Below are 22,120 nucleotides of genomic sequence, written 5' to 3' on the forward strand. Positions count from 1 at the left end.
TTTTCAGTGAGATTAGGAGGAAAAGAAAATCTTCGGCTACTGCTAAGTGACTTCAGTCGTGTCCAACTCTGTGTGGCCCCATAGATGGCAGCCCACCAGGCTCCCCTGTCCCTGGGATTCTCCAGGCAAGAACACTGGACTGGGTTGCCATTTCCTTCTCCAATGCATGAAAGTGAAAAGTGAAAGTGAGGTTGCTCAGTTGTGTCCGACTCTTAGCGACCCCATGGACTGCAGCCCACCAGGCTCCTCCGCCTGTGGGATTTTCCAGGCAAGAGTGCTGGAATGGGGTGCCATTGTCTTCTCAGAAAAGAAAACCTAGAAAGTACAAAATATTTGTTAGTGTTGATAAAATTACTTAATAAGATCAAGACATACAGTATAGGAAAAGGCTGGGAGGAAGTGGTGTGGGAAGAGGTGGCAGGAGAAGTGGGGAAGAAAAGTGAATGCTGAGGGTGCCAGAGCCATAGAAGCTAGAAAGCCTGGAGAAATGCACACCTACAAGAACAGAGAATCATAAGCTAACAGAATCGAGAAAAAAATAGATGAACAAAAAATTCATAAAGTACAAAAGAAAGGGGGAAATCTACAAGGAAATGAGAAGGATATAATACTACCAGCTGTTGCAGTTAATAGACACTCTAAAGTGAACTCCGGGAGATGGTGATGGACAGGGAGGGCTAGCGTGCTGCAATTCATGGGGTCACAAAGAGTCAGACACAACTGAGAGGCTGAACTGAACTGAACTGAACTGAAAGTTATTAAGAAATATGATATTATGTGAGGCTAGACACGTAGATAAAAATTTACAATTCTCAGTTGAAAATAAATTGAAAGCATGGCCATTTATTAGGTATGCAAATCAATGGGATTGACAGAGAGTTTTAAAAACAGTGCAGGATAGTAGATAATCATAAGAAAAATAAAGTATGAGATCTGTGCTTTGCTCATTATACCATGATAAACTTTAAATGGATTATTAATTTAAATGTAAAAACTACAGCTTTAAAAGTGATGGGAGAGAAAATGCAAAGTATCATTAGAACTTTGGGGTATGGAAAATCATCTTTATTTTTTTTTTATTTTTTATTTTTTTATTTTTTTAATTTTAAAATCTTTAATTCTTACATGCGTTCCCAAACATGAACCCCCCCTCCCACCTCCCCATAACATCTCTCTGGGTCATCCCCATGCACCAGCCCCAAGCATGCTGTATCCTGTGTCAGACGTAGATTGGCGATTCAATTCTTACATGATAGTATACATGTTAGAATGCCATTCTCCCAAATCATCCCACCCTCTCCCTCTCCCTCTGAGTCCAAAGGTCCGTTATACACATCTGTGTCTTTTTTGCTGTCTTGCATACAGGGTCGTCATTGCCATCTTTTTAAATTCCATATATATGTGTTAGTATACTGTATTGGTGTTTTTCTTTCTGGCTTACTTCACTCTGTATAATCGGCTCCAGTTTCATCCATCTCATCAGAACTGATTCGAATGAATTCTTTTTAATGGCTGAGTAATACTCCATTGTGTATATGTACCACAGCTTTCTTATCCATTCGTCTGCTGATGGACATCTAGGTTGTTTCCATGTCCTGGCTATTATAAACAGTGCTGCGATGAACATTGGGGTACATGTGTCTCTTTCCATTCTGGTTTCCTTGGTGTGTATGCCCAGCAGTGGGATTGCTGGGTCATAAGGTAGTTCTATTTGCAATTTTTTAAGGAATCTCCACACTGTTCTCCAAAGTGGCTGTACTAGTTTGCATTCCCACCAAACTAGTGTAGGAGGGTTCCCTTTTCTCCACACCCTCTCCAGCATTTATTGCTTGCAGATTTTTGGATCGCAGCCATTCTGACTGGTGTGAAGTGGTACCTCATTATGGTTTTGATTTGCATTTCTCTAATAATGAGTGATGTTGAGCATCTTTTCATGTGTTTGTTAGCCATCCGTATGTCTTCTTTGGAGAAAGGTCTCTTTAGTTCTTTGGCCCATTTTTTGATTGGGTCGTTTATTTTTCTGGAGTTGAGCTGCAGAAGTTGCTTGTATATTTTTGAGATTAGTTGTTTGTCAGTTGCTTCATTTGCTATTATTTTCTCCCATTCAGAAGGCTGTCTTTTCACCTTGCTTATATTTTCCTTTGTTGCGCAGAAGCTTTTAATTTTAATTAGATCCCATTTGTTTATTTTTGCTTTTATTTCCAGAATTCTGGGAGGTGGATCATAGAGGATCCTGCTGTGATTTATGTCTGAGAGTGTTTTGCCTATGTTCTCCTCTAGGAGTTTTATAGTTTCTGGTCTTACATTTAGATCTTTAATCCATTTTGAGTTTATTTTTGTTTGCGGTTTTAGAAAGTGATCTAGTTTCATTCTTTTACAAGTGGTTGACCAGTTTTCCCAGCACCACTTGTCTTTACTCCATTGTATATTCTTGCCTCCTTTGTCAAAGATAAGGTGTCCATATGTGTGTGGATTTATCTCTGGGCTTTCTATTTTGTTCCATTGATCTATATGTCTGTCTTTGTGCCAGTACCATACTGTTTTGATGACTGTGGCTTTGTAGTAGAGCCTGAAGTCAGGCAAGTTGATTCCTCCAGTTCCATTCTTATTTCTCAAGATTGCTTTGGCAATTCGAGGTTTTTTGTATTTCCATACAAATCTTGAAATTATTTGTTCTAGTTCTGTGAAAAATATGGCTGGTAGCTTGATAGGGATTGCATTGAATTTGTAAATTGCTTTGGGTAGTATACTCATTTTCACTATATTGATTCTTCCGATCCATGAACATGGTATATTTCTCCATCTATTAGTGTCCTCTTTGATTTCTTTCATCAGTGTTTTATAGTTTTCTATATATAGGTCTTTAGTTTCTTTGGGTAGATATATTCCTAAGTATTTTATTCTTTTCGTTGCAATGGTGAGTGGAATTGCTTCCTTCATTTCTTTTTCTACTTTCTCATTATTCGTGTATAGGAATGCAAGGGATTTCTGTGTGTTGATTTTATATCCTGCAACTTTACTATATTCATTGATTAGCTCTAGTAATTTTCTGGTGGAGTCTTTAGGGTTTTCCATGTAGAGGATCATGTCATCTGCAAACAGTGAGAGTTTTACTTCTTCTTTGGAAAATCATCTTTAGCCCACATACTAGAAGCCATAAAATAAAATATTTAAAATTAAATTATATAAAAATAAAATTTCTCAAACATATGCACACAGGCACATGCACACACAGACACACACACAGAGTGAGGACTGTCCAAAGCCAAACAACAAAGTAAAACAATTCACAATTTATATAACAAACAAGGAACCACATTTCTTAAAAACCAAGGATTTAAAGGAATCAGAAAGGAAAGGCCAATAATACAATGAAAATTTAGGCAAAGAACATAAATTTCAGATAAAGAAATACAGGTGGCTCTAATATATATGAAAAATGCATATATCCATTCACACTAACAAAAAGCTGAAATAATATTATATGATGATGGTTTATTGTCCCTGTCAAATAGGGAATAATCCAGAATTTTATGCATATACTTTGTTGCTATAGCTCTGAGGGAAATTAAATATTTTTTATACATTACTGGGGCAGTACAAAATGCAGCAATACTTAGAGAGGGCAATATGGCAAAGTCTGCTGAATGATCCTTACAGACATATTGTGTAGAAAACCCTGCACATTTTCCAAATGATGTATTGTAAGGCTGTTCATTATTATTTGTAAAATTCAAAAGATTTTTTAAAAATATAAATTTATTTATTTTAATTGGAGGTTAATTACTTTACAATATTGTATTGGTTTTGCCATACATCAACATGAATCCCCCACAGGTATACACATGTTCCCCATCCTAAACCCCCTTCTCTCCACCCTCCCCGTACCACCCTTCCAGGTCATCTCAGTGCACCAGCCCCAAGCATCCAGTATCATGCATTGAACCTGGACTGGCGACTTGTTTCATATATGATATTATACATGTTTCAATGCCATTCTCCCAAATCATCCCACCGTCTCCTTCTCCCACAGAGTCCAAAAGACTGTTCTATACATTTGTGTCTCTTTTACTGTCTCACATACAGGGTAACCATCTTTCTAAATTCCGTATATATGCGTTAGTATACTGTATTGGTGTTTTTCTTTCTGGCTAACAAAGCAAGGGTATATACATGGGACCCAGGTTGAGTCAACTCTGGCACGTGTGCAGGATGAAATAGTATACAACTGTGAGAAAAGATGGAGGCGGCTCTCTATTGATACAGAGAGATCTCTAAGTTACATTGTTAAACTTTACAAAGGCAAGATACAAAACAACAGAGAGAGTTTGGTATGATTTGTTTAAGAAGAGGGAAACATTGAGAATATGACTTCTGTTTCTATTTGCATATGTCCTGTGAGGCTGCAGTAACATGTGAGATCATTTCAGGCAGGTTTGTGTGTGGGTGTGGAAGGGCATGGACAAGGGCAAAGACAGATGTTTTACTTTGTATATTTTATGCTGTTTTGGATTTTTCAACCTATAATAGTATGATTCCTCTAAAATTTGGCAGAAATATTGTAATCATAAACTGATTTGTTTATATTTTATGATCTATGTCACTCCTACATATCTGTTGAGTTAGCTTATTTTCCTATTACAAATCTGTAATAGGGCATAATTTTGTTGGCTTTTAATATAATGGGCATGGGGAAAACCCTCTTAATATTGCAGAAATTAATGTACAAGTCATGGTGGGTTGGTACTTTCCAGTATTAATTTTTTTCACTTTCTCTAACATGCAGCTGTGACAAAGATCCTCAAACTACCGTCATCGAAAACGGCAGAAGCCAGCGGGGCCGCTTTTCTTTTGAAGTGTTCCGATTTGTGAAACACAAGAATCAGAAAATGTCTACTGTCTTCCTGCACTGCGTTACCAAGCTATGCAGAGCTGATGACTGCCCCTTCCTCATGCCAGTAGGTTTTTGATAACTTTATTCTGAACTGTTGTATTAATCTAAGATGAAGGTTATCGAGTGTTAGGAACTTATATCTACATAGAAGGTGAATATGCATCAGGTCAGATAGTTTGAAGTACAATTTTTTCATTCATCCAGTAAAGATGTATTGTATACCTACTTTGTGCCAAGCGTTATACTGGGAATACAGAGATGCATGCATGAATTCTGAATTTAATTAGCTTATCTGTAAGAAGCATGAGATAGTTAAGGAATAAAATATGACAAAATGTTATGATGGAAAGGCAGACATAGATATGTGTTGTAGCAAAAGGCACTATTTATCATTGTGAGAGAGATGAAATAGAAGATGAGAGACTTGATCAAAGAGATGTGATTTTGAAGACAGACACTCTACACCAAAGGATCATCAAAGCACAGACACAAGAAACAGAGTAACCTGCGAACTTCCAGTCTCAGGAGGGCTATGGAGCAGATCAGAGGACGATGGGCAAGGCTGTGCTGGGGGCAGCACTGGCACTAGAAAGTTGATTGACCAGATGGCCAGGGAACCTCTGGTGTTAAGAGTTAAAAACCATAAAAGATGTGAATCTGTGCTACGTGTGTGTCAGTCACTCAGTCATGTTCGACTCTGCAATCCCATGGGCTGTAGCCCAGTAGGCTCCTCTGTCCATAGAGTTCTCCATGCAAAATTACTAGAGTGAGTAGCCATTTCCTTTCTCAGGGGATCTTCCCTATCCAAGGATTAGAACCTGGGTCTCCAGCATTGCAGGCAGATTCTTTACTGTCTGAGCCACCAGGGAAGCTCATATAGCTGCCACTAAAATATACACCCATTTACTAGTGAAGAAATAAAATTCTATTTCTGACAGGCCCCCTAGGGTCATACCAATATTAACATGGATTAAGTAATGGCAAGCCACTCTGGTATTCTTGCCTGGAAAATTCCCTGGGCAGAGGAGCCTGGTGGGTTGGAGAGTTGGACATGACTAAGTGACTGAGAATGCACACACAAATGCAATATTAACCCGAGAAAAATGCAGTCATGTTTTTTGATTTAAAATAGCTTTAATGTCTGTATAGTCAAAGCTATGTTTTTTTCAGTAGTCAGGTATGAATGTGAGAGTTGAGTGCTGAAGAGTTGATGCTTTTGAACTGTGGTGTTGGAGAAGACTCTTGAGAGTCCCTTGGACTGCAAGGAGATCAAACCAGTCCATCCTAAAGGAGATCAGTCCTGGCTATTCATTGGAGGGATTGATCCTGAGGCTGAAGCTCCAATACTTTGGCCACCTGATCCAAAAAGCTGACTCACTGGAAAAGACTCTGATGCTGGGAAAGACTGAAGGCAGGAGATGGGGACAACAGAGGACGAGATGTTTGGATGGCATCACCAACTCAATGGACATGAGTTTGAGCAAGCTCTGGGTGATGGTGAAGGACAAGGGAAGACTTTTGTGCTGCAGTCCATGGGGTCACAAAGAGTTAGACAGGACTGAGCGACTGAAAAACAACAAGCTTTAATGTGTTTATATGTGCACTCAAATTCATGCATTTCTTTACAATCATTGACTATATTCATTCTGTATCAGTTCAGTTCAGTCGCTCAGTCATGTCCGACTCTTTGCAACCCCACAAATCGCAGCACACCAGGCCTCCCTGTCCATCACCAACTCCCGGACTTCACTCAGACTCACGTCCATTGAGTCAGTGATGCCATCCAGCCATCTTATCCTCTGTCGACCCCTTCTCCTCCTGCCCCCAATCCCTCCCAGCATCAGAGTCTTTTCCAGTGAGTCAACTCTTTGCATGAGGTGGCCAAAGTACTGGAGTTTCAGCTTTAGCATCATTCCTTCCAAAGAAATCCCAGGGCTGATCTCTTCAGAATGGATTGGTTGGATCTCCTTGCAGTCCAAGGGACTCTCAAGAGTCTTCTCCAATACCACAGTTCAAAAGCATCAATTCTTCGGTGCTCAGCTTTCTTCACAGTCCAACTCTCAGATCCATACATGACCACAGGAAAAACCATAGCCTTGACTAGATGGACCTTAGTCAGCAAAGTAATGTCTCTGCTTTTGAATATGCTATCTAGGAGTCTACATTTCCTTGGCTCTGTGCTGACCAATTTCTCAGGGAAAAATTTATTAAAGGCTTGAGAGAAATAAAAGTAGAAAAGTTTGATAAACACATCTCTTTATCAGGAGAGCAGTTGATCTATGCAAATTAATGAGGCGATGCACAATTACATCAGAAGGAAATAAGAAATGTGGCCCAAGCCAAGATAGAAACACTGTAGCAGTTATATGCAAAGTAATTAAATGCACAGAAGTAAATGAATAAAATTAAACATGTGGTATTTCTTCTAAAAGAATCTGCTTTCCAAATGGCCATAAAGAAACAATTTTGTGCTGGTGTGGAATTTCACTTCTTTTCATTAACTCCTTAGGTTTGTGGCCACAGAGAAAGGCGAGATGTGGGGAGGAGGACCACTTTGAGTCCCCAGAGTACTTCTGGAAACGCCATACTCTCTGCGGGCCCCATCATTACTCGTAGTGGTAAGAGTGCCCCTCCTTTTGTGTGTAGTAATAGATAGTTCCAAAATGGCTTGTTCTTTGGCTTATAAGCATAACTCAAAATAGTTCCTAAAGAACATCAATTAACTGTGAGACAAGATAAATTGCTAGACAACTTTAATTTCATGGTAGTTTCTTCTTTATTCAACTGACTCACAAAGGGCAATATTGTCTTTACCACATTTCCCTTCATACATACACACACTCACACACACACACACAAACACACACACAAAATACGCTTCTGGACCTGTTTCATTTGCCCATCCAGATCTACTCTGCCCTTCCCAGCCCCTCTCTGACCTAAAACACTTATCTCTGTGAACTGCATCCATCCACTGGATGGATGCCTTGCCAGGTTTAGTTTCTGGCTGGACTAGACCAATAGGTGGCACTGTCAGAGGATGGGTGTGAGGTTCACATGGCTCCCACCAGACAACAGTCTCCATTCAACTACTCTCTCAGAGTTTTGTAATCTCTCCCTTAATCCATAGTTCTGGTAACTTGACTTTCTCTTGTGAATTCCCTCCATCTTTATAAAGTGAGTGAAGTGAAAATTGCTCAGTTATGTCCTACTCTTTGTGACCCCATGGACTGTCCATGGAATTTTCCAGGCCAGAATACTGAAGTGGGTAGCCTTTCCCTTCTCCAGGGGATCTTCCCAACCCAGGAATCAAATCAGGGTCTCCCACATTGCAGGCGGATTCTTTGCCAACTGAGCTATCAAGGAAGCCCCCATCTTTGTAAACCATCCTATTCAGTTCAGTTCAGTCATTCAGTTGTGTCCGACTCTGTGACCCCATGAATTTCAGCACGCCAGGCCTCCCTGTCCATCACCAACTCCTGGAGTTCACCCAAACTCACGTTCCTTGAGTCTGTGCTGCCACCCAGCCATCTCATCCTCTGTCGTCCCCTTCTCCTCCTGCCCTCAATCCCTCCCAGCATCAGAGTCTTTTCCAATGAGTCAGTTCTTCACATGAGGTGGCCAAAGTATTGGAGTTTCAGCTTTAGCATCAGTCCTTCCAAAGAACACCCAGGACTTATCTCCTTTAGAATGGACTGGTTGGATCTCCTTGCAGTCCAAGGGACTCTCAACAATCTTCTCCAACACCACAGTTCAAAAGCATCAATTCTTCAGCGCTCAGCTTTCTTCACAGTCCAACTTTCACATCCATATATGACTACAGGAAAAAGCCATAGCCTTGACTAGACAGATCGTCCTATTAAATCTCCTTAAATTGCCAGTTTGAATACCAATTGCTTCCTTCCAGGATCCTGAATAGTGCTAAGTCATTTCAGTCTTGTCTGACTCTGTGCAACCCCATAGATGGCAACCCACCAGGTTCCCCTGTCCCTGGGATTCTCCAGGCAAGAACACTGGAGTGGGTTGCCATTTCCTTCTCCAATGCATGAAAGTGAAAAGTGAAAGTGAAGTTGCTCAGTAGTGTCTGACTCCTAGCGACCCCATGGACTGCAGCCTATCAGGCTCCTCCGTCCATGGGGTTTGCCAGGCAAGACTACTGGAGTGGGTTGCCGTTGCCTTCTCCAATCCTGAATAGTAATAGTATGTAAATACCCCTACCAGTACACACATTTGTGCTCTTGAATCTAATGGCCACAGTTGTTTATACAATACATTCTCATATATACAATTATCTGTGCATGCATGTCCATACACATACACATACACTTACAAACACTCTCCAAAGGAATACCGCTTTTATAGGTGTGAACCCAAAGACATCCAGAATTACTTGGATCAGGAGTCCCCCGCCTCTGCGATCTAATGCCTGATGTAGATCTGAGGTAAAGCTGATATAATAATAATAAAAGTAAAGTACACAATAAATGTATTTCTCTTGACTCAATCAGAAACCATGCTCCTACCCCAACCATGGTCCATGGAAGATTGTCTTCGATGAAACGTCCCTGGTGCCAAAAGTTTGGGGACTGCTGAGTTGGGTAAAACAGACATGCATTATAAACAACACACACTGAAGTCTGAAAAACTGGTTCTAGTTCAGCTTATGTCCTAATAAGATGTAGGACTTGGGATATTACTTCACTTCTCTAGGCAAATGTTTCTTTATTTCTTTATTTTTTAAATGAAAGTTTTGAAAAAGTAGACTTCCAGAGTCTATCTATCTCTAATGTTCTAAATTTGTCTAAAAAGAAAAGTGGAGTTCTGATTTGGAATATATGGTAATCATTTTTCTCTATTTTATATTAGGCATAGGCTATTATTATGTTTCAATTAGATTATCTTTACCTTTTCTCCCATACCTCCTATCCCACAATGAAAAGAAAGTTTCATCTGAAAGAGATAATTAGGCAAGAAGTCATTTGGTTCTGAAAAATCCAGATAATTGCTTTAATTGTTTGCTTCTTTGTGTTTGTGTAGACATATTAGTAATTAAAAAACAAACTAATAGGCCATTTAAAAAGTGCATGAATTTATTAAATATAAAATTTCAAACTTAGTTCATCCTGCTTGATAATTTGGAATATTGTGAATGGTTTGAAAATGACTGGTTTGTGGTTTGTCAGAGGCCCAATTCTTATCTCTAGCTGTCAGAAATAGCTCATAGAATTATGCTGCATGGAAACTCAGTTCTTATTGCCAATAATTATGAATGCTTTTGAGTAGGCACAAGAAAAATATTCTTATTTCTACAGAGCATTTCAGTTTGTTGTAAGAAAAGAACCTTGAAAGTCACACCTCTCTGCGCATGTTGAGATGCAGGAAAGTGGATGACTTTCCTTATTAACCTCCTTGCTTCTTTCTTACATGGATCAAATCAAACTAATGATAACAAATTTTAAATAATTTGCAGTTATAATATAGGGCTTCTCTAGTGGCTCAGTGGTAAAAAATCCTCCTGCAATGCAGGAGACCCAGTTTCAGTCCCTGGGTTGGAAAGATTCCCTGGAGGAGGAAATGACAATCCATTTCAGTATTCTTGCCTGGAGAATCCCATGGACAGAGAAGCCTGGCAGAGTCCATAGGGTCTCAAAGAGTTGGACATGACTGAGTGAATAACACTTTCACTTTTGGTATAATATAATTTTAAAAACAGATCAGAATTATTAAGATATCCAAATCCCAGTAGCAGTTTCTATTCCTACTGTAGCTAACCAGCTATCCAGGTTTATAAGTTTCATGCATATTACATCTAGTCATCCAAAATATCTATGTTAAAACCTCAAAGAACTAATGCTTTTGATAACAGTACATCTGATGTCATGCCTGAATTTCTTCCTTTCCAGCTGAGACTTGTTTCCACCTCAAAGATGACATTTATTTCCCAAAGCAACAAGATTGTCTCTTAATCACCTTGGTCTCTCCACTGGTACAGCCCCACAGGGTCATGTTTAAACTTCATTTCCCTCTCACTCTCTGCGGATTTATTTATCATGATTTTGATAAATAACAGTAGGATGGTCTTTATTTGGATACCACAGTGGCCTCACTACCTAGAGGACCATGTACAACAATGTTTTTGCTATAATACTATAATACCCTTAAAATTGAACTGGACCCTTACAATTAAAAAAAAATTTAATTCCATGTAAACACAACTCTGGAGAAGGAAATGGCAACGTACTCTAATATTCTTGCCTGAGAAATCCTATGGATAGAGGAGCCTGGTGGGCTACAGCACATGGGGTCACAAAAGAGTCAGACATGACTTAGCAACTAAACAACAAATGCAACTCAGAAATCAAGCCATATCCATTCACAGGCAAATTCTATATAAATTAAATATCTAGCTTAATGACCAGGGATACCTTATTCCCTTAGTTTCACTTTATTTTTACCTTAGTTCAGCTAGAATTTCTGCAGAAATCTGTGACTTTCAAAAGCAAGTCTAATTTCAGGCATGATTTCCTTTCTTCAAAGTTCTCTGATACTTGGAAGTTTTGCTCTGTTTACTCATTGAACCACTCCTTCCCATACACATCTGGCTTGGGTCAAGTTTAAAAAGCTGTTAAACCTCAGAACTTCTGTCTTGTTTTTATTTGAATAAAATCAAATCCATTCTGATTATGTTTTACCCAACATTGTTTATCTTTTGTTAGCTGATTTAGAAAATTATATACATCCTCAGAATTCAAAATCCTCAAAGTTCATGAAATGTTCCTATTTTAGGCTCTGAAAGGCTATAATTATTTGGTAGGGAAATGCTTATCATGGGGTACAATTCTGGAAATTTAAAGGTACAATCACTGAAAAACAATAGTACTTAATTTTTTTTTAAAATATAAATTCCTGTGGAGAAGTCCAAGCCAAACTCTTGTTAAACTAGTGTCATTGAGTTTCATGGATAGGGAATAATTCACTCTAGCCTACTGATTTAGTCCCTCCATGGACAGCAACTCTTCTAGGAACTGGAAATAAAGCAGAGAAGAGGCCACAGTCTTTGCCCTCGGGGATCTTAGAATTCAAAGGTAGAGATGAAATGGCTACTTCATGACACAGTGGAGAGTAAAAACTTCCAAGGTTCTCAACTTGAAATATGTGGTTCCTTTTAAAACATAGGTAACTGAAGACTTAAAAAAAAAATAGTTTGCTTGTGCTAAGAAAGGAGAATATTCATTCTGTATATAACTTTGAACAGATGTTTACGTTTTCCATCTATTTCAGCTACTTATCTGAGAGAAAAGCAGAGAATGACAATTTATCTGCCACTTTTGGCTTTTAAACAGCTGTGGTATTGCTGCTATCACTTTCCTGCTATGAGTCCTCAGCTAGCTATATGTTTTTTGAAGATCTCACCAGGTTTAGATTTCCAATCTGGTTAAATTCCATAAGATGACTTTTACTGTAGATGTGTGTAAGACCAAGTTGATGTGAGAAAAAAACTGAAATGTGTGGTGATAGAAAGTTCCTGGAAAATCACTACCACCTCTTTCTAGACAGAGCTTTGATTTTCCTTTTAATTGCAATGATCCTAACATTGCAGGATGCCAGGAAACAGCAGATAATAGATAACTGTGTTCTCTTTAACCTTATTTAGTATCAAATACAATTGCAAACAATATTCAAGTATTACACATTCTGATTTCAGCCATCTGCCAAAGGTAGGGTGCTTTCAGTTTTTCAGAGTCCTGGAACCTGCAGCTGATGTAGCTCCTTTGGCGCTTTTGTCCCCACTCGGAGATTTTGTTCACATCCAAGTCCTTGTGGGTGACAGCTGGGATGTTATTCTTACAAAAGTGCTGGTAGTAACGTAAAAGAGGAGGGGATATTCTGATTTCTTCTGTTAATCTGAAAGTGCAGAAAAGAGGTCATTACAGTCATGGAACTTTTGCTTAATTTGAGAAATATACCAGGAAGCTTTTTATTCTTTAATAGAAACCTTTTTAAAAATAGCAAATAAATGTAATTCCTAAACAAAGAATAACTTTTAGAAAGGAATTTTAGAGCATTAGATATTCTCTTCCATATCCTAGTGAGGCATCTCATTTTGGGAAAGAGGCACATAGATCTTTTGGATCAATTAATCACAGTGTGCACATCCTGTCTGTTTCCATGAGAAGCAGTTGTCCTTGTAGGATAGTGTTAGTTGGAGGTTAGGATTTTCCTAAACATGTCTTACGGTGAAAACGGATATTTTTTTCTTTTTGTCCTATAGCAATATACTACACCATTTTAATGAATACTGTGAATGAGTGCTCTACTTATTTTGGAAATTGTACTTCAGGATCAAACAGCAGAACCATCATTTCTGCCAACACTCATATGTTTGAAAAGAAATGCCATCAGCTGTTTTATAAACATCTCACAAGCTTCTCCCATCAATTGTTTCAAATATTAATCCTGGAGTTTTGTCGCTTGAGATATTTATCTTTTTACTAAAAACATTCTTCACACTTGCTAGTTTATATTATTTTAGGAAAAGGACTCTGAAACTGAGCTTTTATTTAAGCATATGTTTACTTTATTATAAAGGATGTGACAGATGGAATTTTCTTCATCTGTAAAATGGGAGTAGCAATGATATCTAAACCATATGGCAATTATGAAAATAAATGTGATAACATATGAGACAGCACTTTGTATACTGTGTGGCATTACACACATATTAATCGTAATAATATTTATATTCCAGAAGCAATTGCCAACTGCACACGTTTTGTGGTTCAAATAATACAGGCACACGTATACACCCACATGCTTAAACACAAATATAAAATCCACTTGTATAAGTTCAAGGGTTAATTGCTATATGATTAAAAAATGGGTAACAAAAACTGGGAAAGTAAGTGAATGTGTTCACTGTATCTGTTGTGTTTGTCAGGGAAAAGTGAAGAACCAACAGCTTCAGTCTCTTACTTAACAAATGCAAATAATTAAAACTCAAGCTCAAGAGTCGCGTTTTCCTTTCATTTAGTTATTAAGTATGAATTTATCTTCTGGGAACTTGATGTGTTTTGCAGAATATGATGGAAAAATTAGCATCACTTAAAATAGAGTGGAACTAAATAATGAATATTTCTCTATAAAAAACAATAAATAGCAGGTTATACGGCTCTAAAAAATGTATTAATAGTAGATGTTAACAATTACTGCCCCCACTAACCTGACTAGAGATATAGTGATAAAGAGAAGGCAGCAGAGAAGAATTTAGAGTAGTATGTTTTATGATTTTATTTATACACCCAGAGCAGTGTCAGAGTGTAGATATAGAGGCATGAATAGATGAAGAAATCTTGGACATGTGGAACAGGAAATGAGAAAGCAGAGAATCTGGCAGACTTTCATTATTGCCTTTCCCAAGGAGCTTGTGGATGAAGGTGAAGGGACATATAGGTAAAAAGCAATTATAGAATTAGACATTGGTAAATATTTGGAAACACAATATTACTTTTGTTTCTTTTTTCTTCCCCTCAGATGAGACACCAACCAACAATTCACAGCTTGGTAAGATAATTAACATATATTGAGAGTGAAAGTATAATTTTTAAAAATGTTAAGTAATTTTTGGTAATTAGTTGCAAAACTGTCATCAACTAAATATAATGAGCTCTGGTTTTACAAGTTTATTGCATTTTAAATAACAGTTCACTGAGAATTTCTGAACTCATATGCAATCTGTTGGTCAATTTTTATAGCATATTATAAATGAAATTTTTGGCTACTCAGGGGATACCAGGCCTCTAAATTGTACAGTCCTTTGGGCTTCCCTGGTAGCTCAGATTGTAAAGAATCTGCCTGCAATGCAGGAGACCAGGTTCAATCCCTAGGTCAGGGAGATTCCCTGGAGAAGGGAATGGCTACCCAATCCATTGTTCTTACCAGGAGAATTCCATGGACAGAGGAGCCTGGGTGGCCTACAGGCCACGGAGTCACAAAGAGCTGGACGTGACTGAATGACTAACACTTTTGGGTAATGAATTGAAGTCAAATAAATTGTAGCATAATCTGATGCTATTATTGTAGCATAGTCTTATGCTATTATTCTACAAGATACTGCTGACAGGGGCTTTGCAGTCATAAACTGGGATAAGTTAAGATAACTCTGATGTTGGACCTTCCTACTGAATGTGTTTATTACTTGCAGGTTCTCCGAATGAACCTCCTTTTCAGCTGAACGCTGTCACCAGTGCCCTGATCTCAGGAATGGTCATTCTGGGAGTCATGAGCTTTTCCCTTCTTCTGTGCTCACTGGCCCTGTTACATAGGAAGGCACCCACCAGTTTGGTGTTGAATGGCATACACAACCCAGTCTTTGACTGACTGTCACAGGCCCCTGCTCTCGAGAAAGGGCTTCACTGATGCTACAGTGTGTGACTGCAGTTGAATGCCAGCCAGCATTTGATATTTGCAGGCTGGATAGAGTGTAGCTTGTTAGCATAACAATAGTGAGAGAATTTTGATAATATTACTTTTGTCACTTATGTTTGTGGTCAACCCTATTTGTATGGCACCTCTGGGTATACTGACAATAAGCAAACAATATTCAGGATTTAGATCTTACAAGATCTGTCATTATTTCATTTCAATTTTCTTTTGATTAATGGTTTTGGAGAGAAAAGGCCATAGAAAAAAAATTGTTGCATTTTATCCCTGAATTATCAAAAATCATTGTGATGGCACTTAGATTTGCATATATAGTCCTGAAATGAAAGTTGTTTTTTGTTTCATTCAGATAACTGAAGTTTGGGGATAGGTTTTAATTGGATTAGCCAATTTGGACACCTGAGATTTCATTTCTCATTCTATGACCTCCTACGTTTTTGGGTGATTTCCATATCTGAAAACATACATTACAAAAACAAAAATAAAAACTCGGGTAATGTATCTAACCTGGAGGGAGCATCCATTTGTGCAGCAAACAGTAAAAGTAGTTGTTAGCCTCTAAAGGATACTAAGTGACACTTGATCATTATTCATCTGGCGGAAGAAGCTGTGATCAGTTTTCTCCTGGTTCAAGCGAGAACATCAGCACGTGTTCACTCTGCTCCCAGGTAAACCCCTCAGCTGCTTCTGCAGTTGTGCAGATTATTCTTAATTTAGGAACCATCATGTGGGAAAACAAACAGTAATTGTGGGAGAGGACATTATCCCCACACACAAGCATAGTGTTCTTATGCGGGTTTTTAACAACCTAGGTTCCTTTGTTTCCCTAGAACAAAGAGGAAACAGGTTAAATGTGTTTTGCAGAACTTTGTTGGGGTCTCCATGGGGAAAAAATGTTCCTTTTCTTATAAATTTCTCATGTAGAGAAAACATATAATCTGGAGGAGGCCTACTTTTCCAGAAATGGTATTTTCCTCTAATAGTAGCCTACAAGAAGCATTTTATTTTTTATCAGTTTTGGAAAAAGTTTTAAAAAGCCGAATTTTAAACCTATATTCTTAAGGAAAAAAATCAACCTTTCCTTTGTCTAATTTATTCATACAGTAGAGCAAATAAAACAACTCAGTGATAAACACCAAAACCTAGCATGTGCAGCTACTAAAAGTGCTGTTTTTAACTGCAAAAACTGCTGTAGAGACTAGTTACTGTTTAATATTTGTGACCCATTATTCAGGACTCAATTTTACCAAGCAAGTTTGTGATGCAAAGCACTATGCAAGTTTAGATTTGTTTCAAATGAAGTGCCTATGTGCTGAAGTTAATAATTAAATCAGTTATCAAATCAAAAAACACCTTTTCTCCTATTTTCCTGAACAGTTCAGAAAAACATATTTGTATTACACTAATTAGCTGTAGAATAATAACTGCCTCAACTTTCTCTTTCAAGGAAAAGACACAATCAGAGGAGAGTGGGATCTATAAAGTCTCTGGATAATTTGTTCAATATAACAAAGTCTAAGACTTAAAAAGCCAATCTCCTCTTCCTCATGTTACTTCACACTAATTTCAAAATGATTGAAGTAACCATTCTGAACTTTGTCGGTATTAGCAATTTATTTACTAATATAAAGGGAAAAATCTTACAAAAAAGCAGGAACCATGCTATTTATACAACCCTCCATGTACATGGATAGCATTGGAATATTCTGGTAAATCTGTTTCAGATACTGTAAATGACTTGCCATTAATCTAAGTATTAAATCCCGTGAATAGGACATTATATCATTGAAGCTGGTTTGTCAGTTTGGATTCTGTGCTTTGGGGATCACTACCAATTCAGCTGTTCACGTGTTAAATTCCAGACACTGTTCTCTAAAACAGAATAATGGGCATATCAGTTTGCAAGCAGCTTAAATTACATATTATTTTTGTCACCTTTAATGTCACGAATGTGAGGTCCAGAGCTATAATGAGACAAACCAGTTTGCTTTAAATAACTTTATTCTTATAAACCTGCAGTTATATGTAGCATTTAGTTATACTGAGTATTCCAGTTATTATAGTGTGAAAACCTTACAAAATATGTGCAAATATTCCTTCAGTTTTAATACCTCAAACTGTTTTTTGCACTTCAGGGGTAAGGTGTGATGACATGTAAAAGATGATTGTTTAATAAAATAATTGTAAGTGAATATCTTTTAAAAAGTGACTTTTTTGTTGGGTGTGTTTTTTTTTTTTTTTAAGATATATTTCTTATGTTGTTTTTAAGTTATAATGGAAATATATTGTGTCCTACTCTCAACATTCTGTTCCTACCTTTACAAACTTTAAGAAAGATTAAACTTGAAATAAGCTGCCTAATGCAACAGGGAAGGGCAATAGCTCTGGGCAAGATGAAGCCTGCCCTCTCCACCCTGAGCTTCAGCAGCCCTGTGATGGGAGCATACTCATGAGATCAGCTGAGGGTAAAGAAGTACCTACCTTGAGTTTGGGCTCTGATTAAAACTGGAAAGACAGGAACTCACTCAGCTTCAGCCCAAAGTTGCATAGTCTCTCATGGCAGTTCCGTCAGGGTCTGGCTGTCATTCCTTGTTTTGGAATATGACATAGAGCTGAGGAGAAATCCTTTTCCTCACTTAGGGGGAAACCAATCTTACAGAAGTGAGTACTTCTCTGGGTCCTCAACTATTGGCAATTACTTTGGGAGCAGCACAGACAACATGGTCCATGAAGGAGCATTATTCCTTCCGGAGAATGTAAGTTAGAGAATTTCCAGAAGTTAGAAAAGAGCAGGAGAGAAATATATGGGAGACATTTGTTTGCAAACACACATGAGGCATAGTCTGAAGGATTCTCAGAGCGCTTGGCAGGAGAGAGCTGTAACAGGATGGAGAACCTTCTGTCAAGGCAATGGGGGCTATTAGGCTAGCACACATTTGCTTTCATTTTATATTTATAAGGGAAATAGCAAGCTGACCATAGATCAATTGCTTTCAAAAATGAAGTTCCTCAATTATTTATGAGTGGGGAGACATTTAATACAAAACAATCCAAATCTGTAATTTAAAAAATATATATACTTGGGTAGTAAACAAAACACATACCAGGATTAGCGGGTGTTTTAGGGTTCTCCAGAGGAAAAGAACTAATAGGATGTATGTATATAAAGAGATTTCTTGTAAGGAATTGGCTTTCTTTATTATGGAGGCTGACAAGTCCCAAGATTCCAAAGGGCAAGATGGAGACCCAGGCGAGCCGATGATGTGTTTCTAGCCTGAAAGGCAGCAGGCTCAAGCCCCCAGAAGAGCTCTTGTTTCAGTTCTAAAGGAAGGACCAAACCAGTGTCCCAGTTAGAAAGGCAATCAGGCCTTCCTGGGCCTTTCAGGGAAGAATTTCTCCTAGTCATGGGAGAAACAGACTTTTGTTCTATACTGATTGTCAACTGAATAAATGGGTCCAACTCACATTAGGGAGGGCAGTCTGCTTTACTTGTGTATTCAAATATTAGGTCTCATCCAGAAACATTCCACAGACACACCCCGGGTAATGTTTGACCAAATGTCTGGGCAAGCCGTGGCCCAGTCAAATCGACACAAAATGAACCGTCACAGCTGGAAAGGTTGCAAACACGCCATCAATTTGTGTCACACTACTAAGAGAGGACACTTCCTAATGTTCTCTTTTTAGGGAGAACTAAGGAAATGAATAAATACAAACATCACACAATTTGATAATCTCCACTCGAAATTATTTTGAGATATTTAATGTCTTGAGGTGGGGGCTTGTGAGCAGGGGGTCCTCTTTCACCTTAGCCAAAAATACGGATCAAAAAGAGGAAAAACAGGGCCATGAGTTGGTGGGCAGTAATGTGCTTGAAAATTATGCTGGATTATCTCCCTCCTCTGATCAGGAGAAACAGAGCAGAAGACCTGGCATCAAAGTACTGATTGGATCTACATCCTGCAGGCTTGGTATTGAGGGTGCTGGTAGCCAAGGAGTGGACTGAGGGAGGTCATCAGCAGTGACAATAGGCCAGAAGCGCTAAACAACATACAGCAGCAAAGCAGAGATAACAGGAGCAAACGCAACAAGGAAATTGCTGAAATCTGGGAAGAGAGGCAGCTTCTCAGAGGGTATGAGTTCACTAAAAGTGAAAATGTTAGTTGCTCAGTCGTGTCTCACTTTTTGGGACCCATAAACTGTAGCCCACCAGGCTCTTCTGTCCATGGAATTCTCCAGGCAAGAATACTGGAGTAAGTAGCTATTCGTTTTTCTAGGGGATCTTCCTGACCCAGGGATTGAACCTGGATCTCCTGAATTGCAGGCAGATTCTTTACCATCTGAGCCACTAGGGAAGCCCATGATTTCACTGGTAGAAGACAAAAAACACATCTCCAGGAATTGTTACCCATCTTCCTCATAATAGTGACTTGTCTCCTCTAGAGGCTCAAAGGAACTGGAAACTTGATAAATATAAATTATACGTTCATGTTTCTGAGAATACCTTGCCTGATAGCTTATAAAAAGTATTAGTGTCTACAAATTTGAATAACACAGGAGAACTAAGATAGCCTTGATTAATACCACTTTTTGCTTAGATAGAAAAGAGAGAATTCATTTCGGGTTCTAGACATAATATTTGGAAATCTCTGTTCAATCAACTTCACTTAAAAAGTGCTTTGTATTCTTGGTGAGGTGAAATTGAGAACTCAGATTGTTTTCTGCACAGTTCAAACCTCCAGTTCCCTTTTGACCTGAGGATCTGGCTATTTTTTGTTTTACTTAAATTGCCAACATAATCACCTCAATTTTCTCTTCCGTTTTCCATGCTGAAAAGAGAAGTGACGTCATTCTATGGAAGTTTAGTCAAAGGCAACTCGGCCCAGATGTTGAGGTTAGTTTTCAACAGGAGCTTAGCTGTTTTGGGCTTCCCTGATGGCTCAGATGGTAAAGAATCCACCTGCAGTGCAAGAGACCCAGGTTTGATCCCTGGGTTAGGAAGATCCCCTGGAGAAAAGAATGGCTACCCACTCTAGTATTCTTGCCTGGAGAATTACATGGACAGAGGAGCTTGGCAGGCTACAGTCTATGGGGTCACAAAGAGTCAGACATGACTCAGTGACTGAACTGATAACTTTTTTAGCAATGCCCAAAGTGGAATCCATTACTAAATAATCCTGCTGGTTTGGCTAATCAATTAACACTGGAAGATGCTGGGAGAGTTTGGGTTTGACAATTTCATGCAACTCTTGTAAAGGTCCTGAAGCTATTTTCCCCTTAGTACTTAGTTTTCTAAGTTTAGAAATTATTTACCACTTGGGGATTAGAACTGATTTTATTTTAAAAGCTATTGATTTGCTAATATATATTTTGTTGTTCATAAACTGAGATGGCAGAGAATAAGGCAGAGTGCCCACTGAGAGAGAACTGAACAAATTTTATCTCTAATTCTCTAAAGGTAAGTCACAATTTGTTTATGCATCACTCTCACTCTCAAAGTGCAGTATGGAACAAAGGTTATTCACTACCTCTCATTAAAAGATTTTCCAATATTTTAGTTTTGATACTGCCTTCTTTCCAGCTTGTCAACAGATCCATAATGAGAATTCCTCTTATTTCACACTCCATAATCCCTGGTCTGTAGCCCTTGTCCTATGGTCCAAAATGGAAAAAAGGTCCAAAAATAGAGATAAAAGGCATACACACACCATTAACACTTTAAGGAAATTTCATGAAAGCTACCACAGGACAATTTCATTATTTCACTGTTGGGAACTTAGTCACATGGTCACACTACCAACACGGGTGTCCTGGAAATGTACTGTGGGTGTTCACTTGCCCAGCTGTCAACAGAGGATCTGACTTAAACCTATGTTACTAAAATAGTGTCATTATTTACTCAAAGCTTTAAAACATTAAATATATTGATACATGTACAAAGACTTTTATCACCATTATTTTTAATAAAAATATTAGATGCCACAAACATTTCTAAATACAGAATTCTTAGATGTATTATGGTACTTTACTCTGATTTAATGATATGTAAGCACTAAAATAGTCATAAAATTTCCTGTGTGCTCAGTCACTCACTTGTGTCTGACTTTTTGTAACCCCATGGACTGTGCAGCTCACTAGGCTCCTGTGTCCACGGGATTTTCCAGGGAAAAATATTGGAGTGGGTTGCCATTTCCTTCTCCAGGAAAAAAATCTTTACCCAAATAGAAAATGCATATATGATAGAACACGAAAAGTAGCAGAAAAGAGTAGAAGGGGAAGAAGAGGAAGAAGTGGCAGACTTTATTTTCTCAGGCTCCAAAATCACTGCTGATGGTGACTGCAGCCTTGAAATTAAAAGATACTTGCTCCTTGGAAGGAAAGCTATGACAAACCTAGACAGTGTATTAAAAAGCAGAGACATTACTTTGCCAAAAAGGCTTGTTTAGTCAAAGTTCTAGTTTTTAGAGTAGTCATGTATGGATGTGAGAGATGGACCATAAAGAAGGCTGAGCACCAAAGAACTGATGCTTTCAAATTGTGCTGGAGAAGACTCTTAAGAGTCCCATGGATAGCAGGGAGATCAAACCAGTCAATTTTAAAGGAAATCAACCCTGAATATTCACTGGAAGGACTGATGCTGAAGCTGGAGCTTCAATACTCCGGCTACCTGATGCAAAGAGCTGACTCATTGGAAAAGACTCTGATGCTGGGAAAGATTGAAGGCAAAAGGAGAAGAAGGCAGCAGAGGATGAGATGGTAAGAAAACATTTCCAATTCAATGGACAT

General features: G+C 38.4%; 1 protein-coding gene across 1 annotated transcript in view; it reads left to right on the forward strand.

Annotated features, from left to right (window-relative positions):
* The window catches only part of ZPLD1 (zona pellucida like domain containing 1), a 52,058-nt gene extending 34,515 nt beyond the window's left edge, over positions 1-17,543 (forward strand). The window contains exons 7-10 of the mRNA XM_015091807.4: positions 4,787-4,958; positions 7,404-7,512; positions 14,426-14,455; positions 15,096-17,543. Of these exons, the coding sequence (XP_014947293.2) occupies positions 4,787-4,958; positions 7,404-7,512; positions 14,426-14,455; positions 15,096-15,271 (487 nt within the window). The 3' untranslated portion in view covers positions 15,272-17,543. The remainder of the gene's footprint in view (positions 1-4,786; positions 4,959-7,403; positions 7,513-14,425; positions 14,456-15,095) is intronic.
* The last annotated feature ends 4,577 nt before the right edge of the window (positions 17,544-22,120 follow it).

This window comes from Ovis aries, chromosome 1 (genome assembly GCF_016772045.2).
Source record: "Ovis aries strain OAR_USU_Benz2616 breed Rambouillet chromosome 1, ARS-UI_Ramb_v3.0, whole genome shotgun sequence".
In the NCBI taxonomy this organism is placed as follows: domain Eukaryota; kingdom Metazoa; phylum Chordata; class Mammalia; order Artiodactyla; family Bovidae; genus Ovis; species Ovis aries.